At 39.0% G+C, this 15,928-nt stretch overlaps 1 protein-coding gene across 1 annotated transcript in view; it reads right to left on the reverse strand.

Moving 5' to 3' along the window:
* Window positions 1–447: 447 nt before the first annotated feature.
* The window catches only part of RDX (radixin), a 90,823-nt gene continuing 75,342 nt past the window's right edge, over window positions 448–15,928 (reverse strand). Inside the window, exons 15-16 of the mRNA XM_010862858.1 lie at window positions 5,803–5,900; window positions 448–902 (exon numbers count right to left, since the gene is read on the reverse strand). Coding sequence (XP_010861160.1) covers window positions 5,834–5,900 — 67 coding nt within the window. The 3' untranslated portion in view covers window positions 448–902; window positions 5,803–5,833. The remainder of the gene's footprint in view (window positions 903–5,802; window positions 5,901–15,928) is intronic.

The following is a 15,928-nucleotide window of genomic DNA, read 5'->3' on the forward strand; positions in this document are numbered from 1 at the left end:
TTGCAACCTGTCACCCAATCCTCTACGCTTCAGTCCTCAGACATTCAAGCCACTTTGCAGTGTCAGGAATAGTGCCACCTAGTAAATTAATAATGTGGCTTCACGTCCCAGCTCTGCCACCATACCCCTCAGCCTTCTTTCTCAAACACTGGCCGACTCCAAGCTAACACTCTGTAAAATCGGAGAAGACAAGAAGCTGAGACACGGCAGGCAAGCCCGCTGGCCGGTAGGGCAGTTCCTCGAGAATGTGGTAGTCACTGCCCACCATCAGTGTGCAGAATCAAGCAGAAACTAGTGCCCCAGGCTGATGTTAGAATATATTTATTGCTACATTTATGTACAGTTATACAAACAGCCAGGAATGAAAGAGAGTGCTGCAACAATTTTTCCAGATTCCACAGATGTGTGCCAGGAAACAGAGCTATATACCACTGAGTCTGCTCTCGGTTCAAAGCCAAAAATGTCACATTTTTTTAATGGAAAGTTCTTGGAAATCCTCTCAGCTTATCCCTCCTTACAAGCTAGTCATGCAGAAAAAAGTGGGTTCTCAGAAGCCTACGCCTTCAGGCATCTGTTGTGAGGATGGAGCCTTGAAGACAGGATGCTGGCTTAGGACTTTCGGGCGCAGTGCAGAGCTCGCCTGCCCTGGCCCAGCTCTCTAAGCTCTGTCCTTAGGAAAGACAATCGAGAAGGGTGAGGAGAGAGACAGAATAGCAAGAAAAGGGAAGCCAACAGTCGACAGGTGTGGAAAGAACCACCAACAAGAGCCCTGACTGAGGGAACATTTGTCCATTGGGCTCCAGCTGAGATTCTGGACTTTGGGGGAGAGAGACGTTCAAATCATCAGGCATGTCTTGGTATGACCTTATCTTAAAACTCGCCATGTGTCAGATGCCAGGGACCTGCATGAAGACACAGAAAGTGAACAGGAAAATTAGGCAAGAGAGAAGAAAACACAACTTTTATATATCACCATAATACGGTTGAAAAGGGCACCACCCTGAACACCTTTCCAGTGACACCTAGCCAAGACTGAGTTTACTATTGAATTATGAAGGGGGATGGAATGCCACAAAGGAAACACAATAATGTACACATTGCAACAAAACAAAGGTGGTTCCACAGACTCTACACTGTGACCTCAGCCTTGCTAAAATCATTCTTGGTTCTCAGAAGGAATCTAACATGATAGATCTTGCCGTGTTCCAGAATCTTGATGCAGATATGAGATCATGGTATAAACAAACTCCCCTTAACGTCACAGTCTGATGATGCCTTTGTATGTGAATCACAAGAGAAGCAGCTGAGCCGTGAGACAGGTGTGCCCAAAGAATCAGTGACTTTATTTTCACCAGTTCTGTCTTACCCACCTCAGGCCACTCCCCCTCCCCCAAGATCAGGGGCCCAAGAAAGGTCATCAGACCAGGTCTAACCCAGTCTCCTGAACCAAAATCAGCCTAGCACCTCAGAGAAATGACAAGGCCTAAAGGTTGAGAACTAGAGAAGGAAATGGCAACACACTCGTGTTCTTGCCTGGAGAATCCCAGGGACGGGGGAGCCTGGTGGGCTGCCGTCTATGGGGTTGCACAGAGTCAGACATGACTGAACTGACTTAGCAGCAAAGGTTGAGAATAAGAAGCCTGTTGGTCTGAACGCACCAGACAACCAGAGGCCTCTGGGGCCACTTCATGACTCAGATACAGCCTGGCACCCGAGGCTGTAGGTGTTCTATCCCTGAAGACACCTGCCAGCTATAGTTCGTTGGTCCATGGCTATCCATGTCACGTCTAATTTCTCACCATCATAATCCCTCAGGACCACTCAATCACAAGGAAGAGGGTAAGGATTCTGATAGAGAAATCCGCAGGACCAGAAACCTGTCAGAAGTCCCTGTCTTTTTCCTTGGGTCAATAACACTATAATCAGCTAAGGAGGGGCCCAGCTGTTCTTCTGAGGTGGACAACTGTGTGACTTTTCAAGCTGAAGGATGTGCAAATTTCAATTGGAAGGATTTTGTTGGTGGTGGTGTTCAGTTGCTTAGTTGTGTCCGACTCTTTGCGACCCCATGGACTGCAGCATGGCAGAGTTTCTTGTCCTTCACCATCTCCTGGAGCTTGTTTGAACTCATGTCCATTGAGTTGGTGATACTCTCTAACCATCTCATCCTCTGTCGTCCCCTTTTCCTGACTTCAATCTTTTCCAGCATCACGGTCTTTTCTAATGAGTCAGCTTTTCGCATCAGGTGGCCAAAGTATTGAAGCTTCAGCTTTAGCATCAGTCCTTCCAATGAATATTCAGGGTTGATTTCCGTTAGGATTGACTAGTTTGATCTCCTTACAGTCCAAGGGACTCTCAAGAGTCTTCTCCAATACCACAGTTAAAAATCATCAATTCTTTGGCACTCAGCCTTCCTTATGGTCCAACTCTCAATATCCACATATGACTACTGGAAAAACCATAGTTTTGACTAGACAGACCTTTGTCAGCAAAGTAATGTCTCTGCTTTTTAATATGCTGTCTAGGTCTGTCATAGCTTTTTTTCCAAAGAGCAAGCGTCTTTTAATTTCATGGCTGCAATCACCAACCCCAGTGATTTTGGAACCCAAGAAAATAAAGTCTTTCACTGTTTCCATTGTTTCCCCATCTATTTGCCATGAAATGATGGGACCAGATGCCATGATCTTAGTTTTTTTAATGTTGAGTTTTAAGCCAGCTTTTTCACTCTCCTCTTTCACCTTCATTTAGAAGCTCTTTAGTTCCTCTTCACTTTCTACTGTAAGGGTCGTGTCACCCGCTTATGTGAGGTTGGCATTTCTCCCTGCAATCTTGATTCCAGCTGTGCTTCAGGCCCAGCATTTCATATGATGTACTCTGCATAGAAGTTAAATAAGCAGGGTGACAATAGACAGCCTTGACATACTCCTTTCCCAATTTTGAACCAGTCCATTGTTCCATGTCTGGTTCTAACTGTTGCTTCTTGACCTGCATACAGGTTTTGCAGGAGGCAAGTAAGGTGGTCTGGTATTCCCATCTCTTTAAGAATTTTCCAGTTTGTTGTGATCCACAGTCAAAGGCTTTAGCTTAGTCAATGAAGCAGAAGTACATGTTTTTCTGGAATTCGTTTGCTTTTTCTATGATCCAACAAATGTTGTTAATTTGATCTCTGGTTCCTCTGCCATTTCTAAATCCAGCTTGAACATCTGGAAGTTCTCAGTTCACATACTGTTGAAGCCTGGCTTGGAGAATTTGAGCATTACTTTGCTAGCATGTGATATGACTACAATTGTGTGGCAGTTTGCATATTTTTTGGCATTGGCCTTCTTTGGGATTGGACTGAAAACTGACCTTTTCCAGTTCTGTGGCCACTGCTGAGTTTTCCAAATTCGCTAGCATAATGAATGCAGCACTTTCACAGCATCATCTTTTAGGATTTGAAATAGCTCAACTGGATTTCCATCACCTTTGCTAGCTTTGTTTGTAGTAATGCCTCCTAAAGCCCACCTGAGTTTGCACTCCAGATTTTTGGCTCTAGGTGAGTGATCACATCATCATGGTTATCTGGGTCATTAATATCTTTTTTGGTATAGTTCGTCTTGTATTCTTGCCACCTCTTCTTAATATCTTCTGCTTCTGTTAGGTCCACATAGCGTCTGTCCTTTATTGTGTCCATCTTTGCATGAAATGTTCCCTTGGTATCTCTAATTTTCTTGAAGAGATCTCTAGTCTTTCCCATTCTATTGTTTTCCTCTATTTCTTTGCATTGTTCACTGAGGAAGGCTTTCTTATCTCTCCTTGCTGTTCTTTGGAACTCTGCATTCAGGTGGGTATATCTTTCCTTTTCTCCCTTGCCTTGCACGTCCCTTATTTTTCAGCTATGTGTGCTTCTCAAGACAACCATTTTACCTTTTTGCATTTCTTTTTCTTGGTGATGGTTTTGATCACTGCTTCTTGTACAGTGTTACAAACCTCTGCCCATAGTTCTTCAGGTGCTCTATCAGATCTAATCCCTTGAATCTATTTCTCATTTCCACTGTATAACTGTAATGGATTTGATTTAGGTCATACCTGAATGGCCTAGTGGTTTTCCCTACTTTCTTCAATTTAAGCCTGGATTTTGCAATAAGGAGTTCATGATCTGAGCCACAGTCAGCTCCCAGTCTTGTTTTTGCTTACTGTATAGAGCTTCTCCATCTTTCACTGCAAAGAATATAATCAATCTGATTTCAGTATTGAACATCTGGTGATATCCATGTATGGAGTCATCTCTTGTGTTGTTGGAAGAGGGTGTTTGCTATGACCAGTGTGTTCTCTTGGCAAAACTCTGTTAGCTTTTTCCTTGCTTCATTTTGTACTCCAAGGCCAAACTTGCCTGTTATTCTAGGTATCTCTTGACTTCCTACTTTCCAAAATGGAAGTTACTTACATAAATGCCTGCATTGGAATTAATGGTTTAAAGATGAATAGATAAGAACAGTATTATTTGTGGCAATCTGGATTGTTCAGAACATGTTTTAACCAAGGATTTTAGCTCAAATATCAATAAGATTAACTAGATTCTATGGAGTCACAAACAGCTACACGCCTTTCAAATCAAGCCCTTCAAGTGGATTTCAAAACAATGAAAATATTTTGGGAATGTCATGGAATGTCAGAGATTCAGTGAATGACCTTAAACTCAATTCATAGCAATCCAGAAGTCAAGGTAATTAAAAAGAGTGAAATAATGCCATTTGCAGCAACATGGATGGAACTAGAGATATCGTACCAAGCAAAATAGGTTAGAAAGACAAATACCATATGATGTCACTTACATTTGAAATCTAAATCTGACACAGATCTATGAAACAGAAACAGACTCACAGACATAGAGAACACACTTGCAATTGCCAAAGGGGAGTAAGAATTGGGAAGTATTGGGAGTTTGGGATTAGAAAATTAATAAATATCAAGGCCAAACAAGCAAATCATTTCTAAAAATTATCCAGGCTAAGTGAAAATATATCACCGTTTGTTTAATGTCACATGAAAAGAATCTAAAAAGTAACAGTAATTCCACGTCTTAAAGTATTGTCTCAAATATATTCTGAGTTTTGTGTGTAGAATTTGGGGAGGTTTAAACAGCAAGTTGGGAGACTCAAATGTGCCATTCAAGATCTATAAGATAAACTGTACTGCCGTAGTTTTATTTAGAAATGGGATGAGTCTTAACATAACTTTGAAACAATTTCATGTGGTAATCACATTGAGCAATGATTTTTAAATATTTCCAAATTGTGATCAACGCACAATACTAATCTGGTTTACGAACCAATTCTGGAATTCTTTTACTTAATACATAGGTATGACACTTCATTTTTAAGTATATCTGAACATTTTTTCAAATAAGAAAAAAAAAAATCCTTCTAGCAGCACACAAGTACCATATGTGTGAGCTGGCACAGCGTTACTCTACATCAAGAAGGTTCTTTCACAAAGTAAGAGAATAGTCTAAAGTAGCATGTCTAATCACCTCATGAAGATTACAGCTAAAATCTCACTGTAGTAAACTCTGTCTGACCTCAATGTTCTTGACTGGCAAAGAGCTGAGAGAGGCAAACAGCTGAGAAAGAATCTAGAGTGGGTGAGATTAGGTGCTGCACAGGGAGGGCTGGCTCTGGGTCAACTCTTTTGACTGGCATTTCACTAGACTAAAAGCTCGGGGCTGTGGATGCACAGATTCAGGTTTTATGGGGTCCTGCCAGCATTTCTGAGGTGGCAAGGGTGTGGCAGGTCTACTGGGAATCTGTTACCAGTTGTACTTACCCAGTGAGGGAAAGAGCCTTCTTCCTAACTGTTACATTTGCTTTATACTGCTTTGGCAAGAACGCATCTGGAACAATGCATACAGTTTGGGTCCCCACCTTTTAAAAGAGACATAGAAAGGTTAGAAAGCATTTCAGCAAAAGAATACAGAAGGAAGCCAGCGCTGTAGTACAGAAGCCAGAAGCACCCTTGTCCCCTGCATTCTGTAGGGCCCTCTAGGTAACCAAATTGCCAAAGCAATCTCTTTCCTAATCTTTAACCTCTAACTTTTCTTTTTCAATCACTTTTGAATCTCCACAATTATTACAATGTGAAAATAAGAATAATGTTAAATCTCCTTTTTAAAGAGATGCTAGGATTCTCATGGTTGCAGCCTTTCCGCACAAACTAGTCTTAGTCTTGTGACCAGGGAGAATGGAAAATATTGTTAACCGTATTTTCTATGCTTGAGGGTTAAGCAATTGGAAACGCAGTTACTGATAATCTCTATCTTATAGGTGGGTTATTTATCAAAAGGGCAGCTATGGTGGGCTGTTTCCCATGGAAACCATGTTATGGATGACTAGTTTGGTTTCCAAGCAGTTTAATGCATCAGTCTTTGTAGTAAAATACAGTAGAACTCTCAAAACTTGGATAAAGGAACACAGAAACAATGAAACAAAGGAGTTTTACAATTTATTCTTTATAGTGAACTTTGATGTTAAATGGGCAGAATTAATTAGAGGGTGATTAACTAGTATTTGAAATTTAAGAACACTTTACAGAAAATTTTAAGTATTTTCAAAGACTTTGAAGGTTAGCAGAGCTGGCACTTTATTGTACCAAATGTCAGTCTACAATGTATTGCTGTATATTTCCCCCTAGTAACCAGCACTGTTCTCATCATTCTTAACAATGAGGTAGATTTATAGTAACCATAAAGGAACAAAACAGGAGAGAAGGAAAAGGAAGGAAAAGAGAATGATTGTCATGAGTATACTGAAAAAAATTTTCGTACGAGCAAGAGAAAGGAGGATTAGAGAGTCAAGTGAATAAATATTATGGTATAAGAAAGAAAATAAAAATAAATGAGGGGTTACAGTTATAACAGAGAAAACCATGCATGCAGTTGGCCTAAGAGGTGAAAAAGAGTATCAGAGATGTTGAAAGCTCGCCAGCAGGTGGCACCATAAAATTAAAAGCCCTCTAAGAAAAACAGCAACTCGTGATGGGGATGGAGGCTGTGAGTGAGAGATACATACACATCAGCGAGGCATATATTCACAATACAGGTGACTCTGTTCATGGAGTGCCAAGCCATAGGGTAGGATGTAAATCATACTAAGTTATCCTGAGAATGAAATTTGGTTTAATACTAGAAAAATCTACTAATTCAATATGCTAACAAACAAGCACACACACATTATCTCAAAATACAAAGAAATTGCATTTGACAAATTTTAAGTATCCTTTTTATTTAAGAAAAACTCTTGGCAAAATAGGCATATACATATAAAGAAGTTTCATTAACCTGATAAAGGTCATCTACCAAAACAGCAAATATATGTCATGGCAAATGTTAGAAGGATCTTTTTAAATTAGAAATGAGGTTCTACATTGTACCAAAAGCTTTAGTCAAATCAAGTTGGTAGATAAGGAAAAGAAGTTATATGGATTGAGAAGACAGACTGAGAACGGTATTAACTGCAGAAGAGGCCTATTTATGCAGAAAGCCCAAAAGGCTTCAGAAATTATGAGAAATAGTAAGAATTGAGCAAGATTCTTAAATATAAGATCAACAAACAAAAATCAACTTCATTTTTATATACCAGCCACAAATAGTTTTAAAATATAACTACTAAAAAGATGGTAAAAATAAGATGCTTAATAATAAGTCTAACAAAAGAAATAGGTGATCTTAATGGAAAATTTAAACTTTACTGAAAAGTATTAAGGAAGACATAAATAAATCCAGAGACATTACATATTCATGACTAGGAATACTTAAGTATTGTACAGATGTAATTTTTTCCAAATTAATCTATTAATGTATTTCCAACAAAAAGGTTTTTTCCCTATGGTATTTAATTATAAAATTTATGTAGAACAATAAGAAAGGGTCAAAACTAGTCAGAACTACCAAAACAAGGTGGAAAAACTTTTAAAGAAAACAGGCAAAAAAGGCTATTTCAAAGGAGACATGAAAGGTCCATAAATTTAAAAAAAATTCTGAACTATATTAGTAATCAAGAAAATGCAAACTAAAAGCACATTTTAAGCCTTTCAAACTGGCAAAAAGTTAAAAATCTAGTGATAGCAAGTGTGCTCGAATCAGTGCGGACATATTCTTCCTTTGAAACACAAGTTGATGCTGACACAGAAAAGCTGAACTGATCAATTCCCCTCCATAGGTGCAGATCCTGTTGCTTACGTTACTAGGAAACATGTTCAAGATTTCAGGCTATATTGTTTGTAAAATAAAAAATACTAGGAACAATCCAAGTGGGCATCATTAAGAAAGTAGAAAAATTATAGTGCATTCATGAGACAGACACTTTCAGGGCAGTGAAAATGAATGAACCACAGCTATGTTCATCAAAACAGGTGTGTGTGTGTGTGTGTGTGTGTGTAATCAAAATTAGGTCAAGTCCCTATGCATGCAAAAGAAGACATACTGTAGATACAAACAGTTAAAAAAAAAAGGGTGATGTGATAGGGGAGGAATACCAAATGCCAAAGCGACTGGGAATGTACTATTTTAAAACCTGATGCCTGAATATCTATTATATATATATATTTACTAAGAAAATGTACTGTATATAATAACATTTTTTTGTTCATATTTCTCCTAGGCACATTCCTTTCCCTAACCCTGTTAAAAGCACTCTCTCATTTGTATGTGTTTAAAACTTTCAGAAACCAATGGAGGAAAAATACTATAATAGAGTTATAAATTTGGTTCCAATTATCTTTGATCTTTTAATCATTAGAATTTGAAGGTTTCAAGCCCTCTAGGTAGATTAGTCAATAGCTACTCTGAGAACACTGAGTAAAAGAAGCAACTGTGTTAGTCTCACAGGGGCGCACATCCTCATTCTAAGTAAGTGATTCTCAAAGTATGGTCCCAGAACAGCAGCATCAGCCTCCTGGTTAAAGATCCAAGTTCTTGGGCCCCACACAGACTTGCTGGATCAGAAACTTTGGGAGGGAGGAGCCCTGCAAATTGGCATTTTAACAAAGTCTTCAGATGATTCTGATGTACCCAGTTTGAGAATCCCTGCTGGAAAATTTTAAAATTTATAAGGAAATCTCTTCATTATTACAAAATAAAACCCCTCTACCATGAAATAAACAATCTAGACAGCTGAGAAAGCCGCATTACTGGCCCTTGGAAGAATCTAATGATTTTTAAAATCCTTTAATTCAGAGGTCAGCAAACTATGGCTCAAGGACCATTCAGCTCATCTATTTTTTTTTTGTTGAGACCATGATTTAAAAGTCAAAAGAAGATGATATCATGACACATAAAATTATAAGAAAGTCGGATTTCAGTGTCTGTGAATGAAGTTTTATTGGAAGGTAGCCAGGCTCCTTCACTCACATCACCTATGGCTGCTCTCGTGCCAGAACAGCGGGGCTGTGAGATGCGACAGAAATTGTCTGGCACGCGAAGTTGAAAATATTTAATATCTGGACCTGAAAATATTTAATATCTTTACAGAAAAATTTTGATGACTCCTACTTTTTTCAGTAATTACAGTCTACTAACCTCAAAGCGAAATATAATCCTAGCGATTTTTCTCCGAAAAGTACAATTTTCCTTTTAATTCCACAGGCAAAAATCTAGTAGTTTAAAAGAATTCTTAGGAAAGTTAAATCAGATCCATTTTTTATCGATAAGGTAAAGCAAATAACCCACACAGAGCATCTGAAGAATGTTTTTAATTATGCTACTTTCTCTGTCTTCAAATATTCTAATAAGTGACCAAAAAAAAAAAAAAACAGCTGGTGAATTTTAATGAAATATTTCATCACATTTAGCTCTGGAAATTAGCTTAGAAATCTCCATAGGCATTTCCTCAGGTGGCTCACTTAAAGTGTGAACTTGTCTCAAGGCTGCAGAGACTTGTTTCTCAGGCCTCACTCTGCAGCCGCCTTCCTCCGTGGCTCCTCTTTGGCTGAAACTCTCTAGGCAATCTGATCCTCAGTCTCTTGAATTTTCTTCTAGACCAAGTTCACTTCTTATTACTGAGGTCCTGCTCACCAAATTCAAGAAATGTATTTTATTTAACATCTATTAACTAGCTGAAATGGCCTGTTTCTAGCCATAACCATCTTCATCTCAAATTTTATTTTCCACTAGATTTCTAAGATCCCTTGAGCACAGACCCATTTGATTTTGAGAGCTTTAACACTCAATAAAAATAAAAGGATGTTTTCTTACCCTCACAAGAATAAATCACATATTTCAACTTAAAATCTTAAAGCTATACTCACCTTCTCTTGAAAATGAGAGCACTAAACTCTTCACAGGTTGGCATTACTAGCCCATACAAAAAGTGGAATAAGTCTGATCTCCAATTTGATGGAGTTTGGTCTCCAGGTCAGTGTTACTCTATATTCAGTACAATATTTAGAGCATTCTTCTTTGCCCTCTAATGAATTCACTCACTTTAAGTTACGCAGACAGGAAAATCCTCCAAAGGGCAGTCATGTGAAAATGTCTCGATTGGAAACTTAACCTTTTATATTTTTAAAAAGCAGGGGGAGGGCGACTTTCAATTCAAAGAAACCCATACCCAAGGCACACTCTGCCATTATAGTGGCCTTTGGGCAAGTTTTGTGTGTGTTAGTCACTCAGTCTTGTCTGACTCTTTGGGACCCTATGGACTGTAGCTCACCAGGCTCCCCTGTCCATGGAATTCTCTAGGCAAGAATACTGGAGTGGGTTGCCATTCCCTTCTCCAGGGGACCTTCCCAACCCAGGGATCGAACCTGGGTCTCCCGCGGGTTCTTTACTGTCTGAACCACCAGGGAAGCAGGTTACTGAAGTCTGAAATGGGATAGTGCACCTACCTTCAAGGACGCCTGCAGCATTTATGGTATCCTTGTACAGATTAGGAAAGGGTGTCTGTCCCTCCAGGCATATGGTCCCAAGGTGCATGCTTGTCTGGCACACACTAAATTTGCACGTCTGTCCCTCCACTTCTGACCTGTGCTTCTGTGGGCTCCTTTCCAACTTCATTTCACAGATAACTCTCCCTCAGGCTCACTTAGCTCTGGACATACTGCCCTCTTTCCTGTTCCTTGAACCAGTTGAAGCCCTTTCTTGCCTCAAGTTCTTTGCACATGCTTTTCTCTCCCCTTGGAATGCTGTAAAGCAAAGCTTATAAAGCAGTGTCCAGTGGGCCACTTTTGGAGAACAGACACATTGTTTGGCTTGCAAAATGTTTTCTAAATGTTTTGAAATAAATGACATGCAAACTTTAGGAGATTTCACATAAAATTACATTTCTACTTGAATGTTTAAAGCATTATTCTTTGGACACTTTTTTAAAAAGGTGTCTGCTGGCTTATCCTGGAGAATCAGAAGGCGCAGCAGCACTGAGGGTGCTGCTTTGAGGAGCTGAGCCCTCTCTGAACAGGCGTGGATTCCCCGTCAGGCCCACTGTGCTCCTTTGATCCTTCCGGGCATTTACATTTGCTGTCTTGATTTACTTTAAAATCTTTTTTTTTATATGCAACTTCCTCTCAGAGACTTCTTCCGACCTTCCTACCCTAATTATCATATTTTCCCCAACTCACTCCCTTGTTCCTTTCAAAATATTAATATAGATCTGTTGCTTTCATAGGTCAAAGATGGCTGAACATCATCAATTTTTCATGATCCAATCTAATACAATTTACAACTTTTAAATTACTCTGTGTGTGTGTTTCATGTTTTACCATACAAAGTAAGCCCATTGATAAGGATCTAGTCTTTTTCACTATTACATTCTCGGTGACTAGTATGTACATAGTACCTGGAAGGTACCAGGCACTAAAATATTCGGGTGACTAAATGCCAAGGGCTCCGCCACAGAAGTTCCTTAGTAGCTCCAGAACAAACATAAAAGCCATCTTAACCTGTCCTCAGGTCCCTAGAAGTAACCCAAGTGAACTTTCCTAACCCACAGCCCAAGGCAGTTCTACTGTCTAGCCCCTCAACTCTACAGCTGGCTTTAGTCCCAGACTTTATCAGCCTCTGCTTACATAGCTGACACCCCTGATTTTAGTATTGGAAATTACTCTTAAGGTACAATTTTTTCCTTAACCCATGTGTAAACCAGCCTTGAGAATACCACTGGACATCCACATCCCATGGGGTCACAAATGGTCGGACAGAAATCAGCGACTGAACAAATAGGTAGTTCCAGCATAGCCCTTGTCTGGAGGTTTTTGCACACATAACTCCTGCTATCTGGATGGCCCTCCTAGCTTTGCCTCTCACCCCCAACCACCGACTAACTCATCCTGAAAGACTTGGCTTAGGAATCATCTCCTCCAGGGAGCCTTCCATCAAGATTAGATGCCTTCCTTCTAAGCTCCCAGAATTCATCCACCCCATTCATTTAATAAAAATACACAAACATATATATTGAAATATAAAAATATATGCATAGTACATTGGATAGTAAGTGCTACATAGAGAAGTAGTTAAAAGACATAGGTAGGGAATACTGGGGCAAAGTGCAATTTTAAATAGGGTGGTAAAGGGAAGGCCACACTGAGGTGACACTGAAGCAAAATCCTGGACGTGATAAGGAAGTGCATCGTAAAAATATCTGGGGAAAAAGTCATTCTGGACTGAGGTAAACAGGAGCACTGGCTAGTTTAGAAGATAACACTGAAGCCAGTTGACCTCAACTCAGTGAGAACAGGGGAAATCAGCAGACAAGGTCAGAGTGACAAGCGATCAGATCTTGGGCTCTGAATGGCCACCGAGAGGGATATAGCTTTCACTGAGATGGAAAAGGTCTGGGGGTTATTCAGGCATAAGTGACAGGATCTGACTTACCTTTCCAAGGCTACTGTCCTCATAGACTGTAGAAGAGCAAGAGAGGACTCCAGAAAGCCCATCAGAAGGCGCCAACAACACTACAAGCAATCCTGGTCTGTGGGATGAGCTGACAGCTGTGGAGGGTGTATGAATGGTTATTTTTTAAATGTATTATTGAATGTTGGGCCAACAGGTTCGTGATTAGATTGGGTGTGGATTAAGAGAGGAAAAGAAGAATCACATTACAGTCAAGGTTTGGGCCAGACCCACTGAAAGAAGGATCGGGGAAGTGAAAGGCTGATGCAGTAATGAGTGGGCGGGGGGAGGAGGAGGAAGACCTCAAATTTGGTTTGATGTAACAAGTTTGAGATGCCTATTAGATATCAAAGTGGAAATATCAGGTAAATAGACACACACATCTGGAGTACAAGGGAGAGGGTTTTGGGTCGAAATTTGTTTTTAGCATACAGATGGTATCTCAAGCAACAACACTGCATGAGGTCACTAAGACAGCCAAGTACTGTAGACCGGGCAGGCCTGGGCCCTGCTACACTCCAACATTCAGAGGCTGAGGTTCCCTGAACCTCACTTGTTCAAACACACACATTATTTTCTAGCAGTAGACCACAAACTCTTCATGCTCAGGACAAACTGTCTATTTTAGCTCTACAGACATAGTACAGGGCCTGGCACACACTCAATAAACATATGCTGAGCAACATGAATGAATATGCTGGGTTGGACAAAACTGAGCGACTGAACTGAACTGAACCTTCTAAAGAGAATCACAAAGTCCTTAAAAGGCAAACAGAAGACAGAAAAAATAGAACCCACAGGACTGAGGGAGGTACAAATACTAATACAACACTGAGAGATGAACAAAAAATATTATGAAAAACAAAAATGACATAATAAATGCCTTTAAAACACCAGGCTGTAAACAAAACATTCCATGTATATTATTACAGTCAATGCTCAGTCAGTGGTACTCTCATTTAACAGATGGAGAAACTGAGGCTCAAAATGGCTGAGTGGCTTCTGAATGTCACATATCTAGAAAGTGGCCAGATCATAATACAAACCCTGATGAAATTCATTACATTGTGCTGCTTCACATCTATTTCAGACACTCTTTAAGTGCCAAGCAGACTGCCTGTTTATCTAACCTGATCTGGACTGATAACATCTGGATCTATGTATCTATTGTAAAAAACAAAACTGCTGTTGAAAAAGTAAGAGAATCTGGGAAAGGATCCTGCACCCCTAGAAAGGGGATAACCATGGGCTAGGAAGTCCGTATGTTGACTTAACTAAACATTTCTGAGCATGCCTAAAACCTATGCAAAAACAGAACTCAGCAGCTGCAAGAGCAATAGAAAGATGGCAACTTACTACAGATTGAGGACCTAGACTTCATGAGCCTCTCTGGTACATTAGCTTAGAATTTACTGTGACTCTAAGGGAACAGGAAGAGAGGCAGACTGCAAACCACTAACATCACTGTTTCTTCTGATTGACATGAAATATCATTAGCACTTCGAAACTAATCTAGGTTGTATCCCCCCAAAATATTTGGGGTCCAAGAAAATCACTTAACCAAAAGTCTCTAGGTATAAGAGCAATATTTAACCTGAAAAGTCAAGTCTGAAATCAAAGGACATTTTCCTAAGGTCAGAAAAGAAGATCACATAAATAGTAGGATGAATTAAGTTGATCTACCTCCTTAAAAAACAAAGAAAACTTTGATATTCTATGAAGTACTTTTGCCTCTGCTTGATGTCATGGTCAAGTGCTTCGTTTGCAATTATCTGACCTTGCCATTTTTCATTTTTAATCAAAGTAAGCAAATGAAAACTCTACACTGAGGAAATGGTGGCACTCAAAGGAAATTAAAAACCAAAAAGCTACCAAAGTACCTTTAGAAAATCCTACCCTACTGATTTGCTTCTTTTTTCTTTAAATAACATTTTCTGATTATAAAATTTGAAGAAGTCAAAGGAGTTTTATATACTGACAGATCTTTTACCCTTTAGCCCTCAAAAGTGAAAAGACCATTACAGCCATCTCATCTTTTAAACTGAAATACAGAAATCCAATTTATGAAAAGGAAAAGTGTCTACTTTTCTTATAAAGATGCTTCTATAAGCACATATTACTATTTACATTTTTAAAAAGTAAAAAGTGCACCTACATCATTTGAGTAAACCAAAAACCTCCTTTATTTTAAGAATATCTAAATCTTTTATAAACTTACCTCATCCACACTATGACACAGTATCTTAAACAGGATAAAATGCAAGCAGTGTTTGTACAAGAATACATGGCAGTACTGTTTATAAAGCAAAGTATTAGTAAAACTATAAATGTTCATAAGTTAAGGGGCATCCACATAATTAAATACTGTGGTAGTTTTGTACTTCTATGTAATAATTTCCAAATTACACCATTCAGTGAAAGAAGTGCAAACTATGTATACAGAATGCTACACCTCATGTAAACAAGTAGTATATAACATATCCACGCTTCTGTATGGATAGGTAATTTCCAGGAGGCGTAAGTTGGAAAAAAATACTGGGTTGGCCAAAAGTTCATTCGGGTTTTTCCACAACATCTCATGGAAAAATCTGAACTTTCTGGCCAACCCAATAGTTAACTTTGGGGAGAGCTGCAAGACTAGAGGACAGAGGGAAGTAAGCTTAACTTTTCTGTATTACCTTATTTCTACCTACTGACTTCAGTTTCATGGTTACACATGAAAATTAAATTTTTTTAATTTTAATGATTTAACCAAGTTCTTTAAAAAATGACACTTAGTCATAAAGTAGTTAAGTATGGCCTAAAGTACCTTTACAAAGGCAACTTCAACACGTGATAATAAAGACAATGAAAAATGTCTTAAAAAAAGAAAAATGTATGCCTTTAATAGCTATAACTAAATAGCTACTTTCCTAGTTTTTAAAATTTTCTTTACGCATAGCTCAAAATTCTTTTAATAAAAAAGAGAGGGAATCTGGCAATAATAATTATTTTAATGATTAAAATAATCTCCAAAAAAAGTAACCAAAAGAGAAAAAATCCTTCAATACTCCAGTTTTCTGAAGCTTAGCT

The sequence above is a fragment of the Bison bison genome, unplaced genomic scaffold, assembly GCF_000754665.1.
Source record: "Bison bison bison isolate TAMUID 2011002044 unplaced genomic scaffold, Bison_UMD1.0 scf7180017864485, whole genome shotgun sequence".
In the NCBI taxonomy this organism is placed as follows: Eukaryota; Metazoa; Chordata; class Mammalia; order Artiodactyla; family Bovidae; genus Bison; species Bison bison.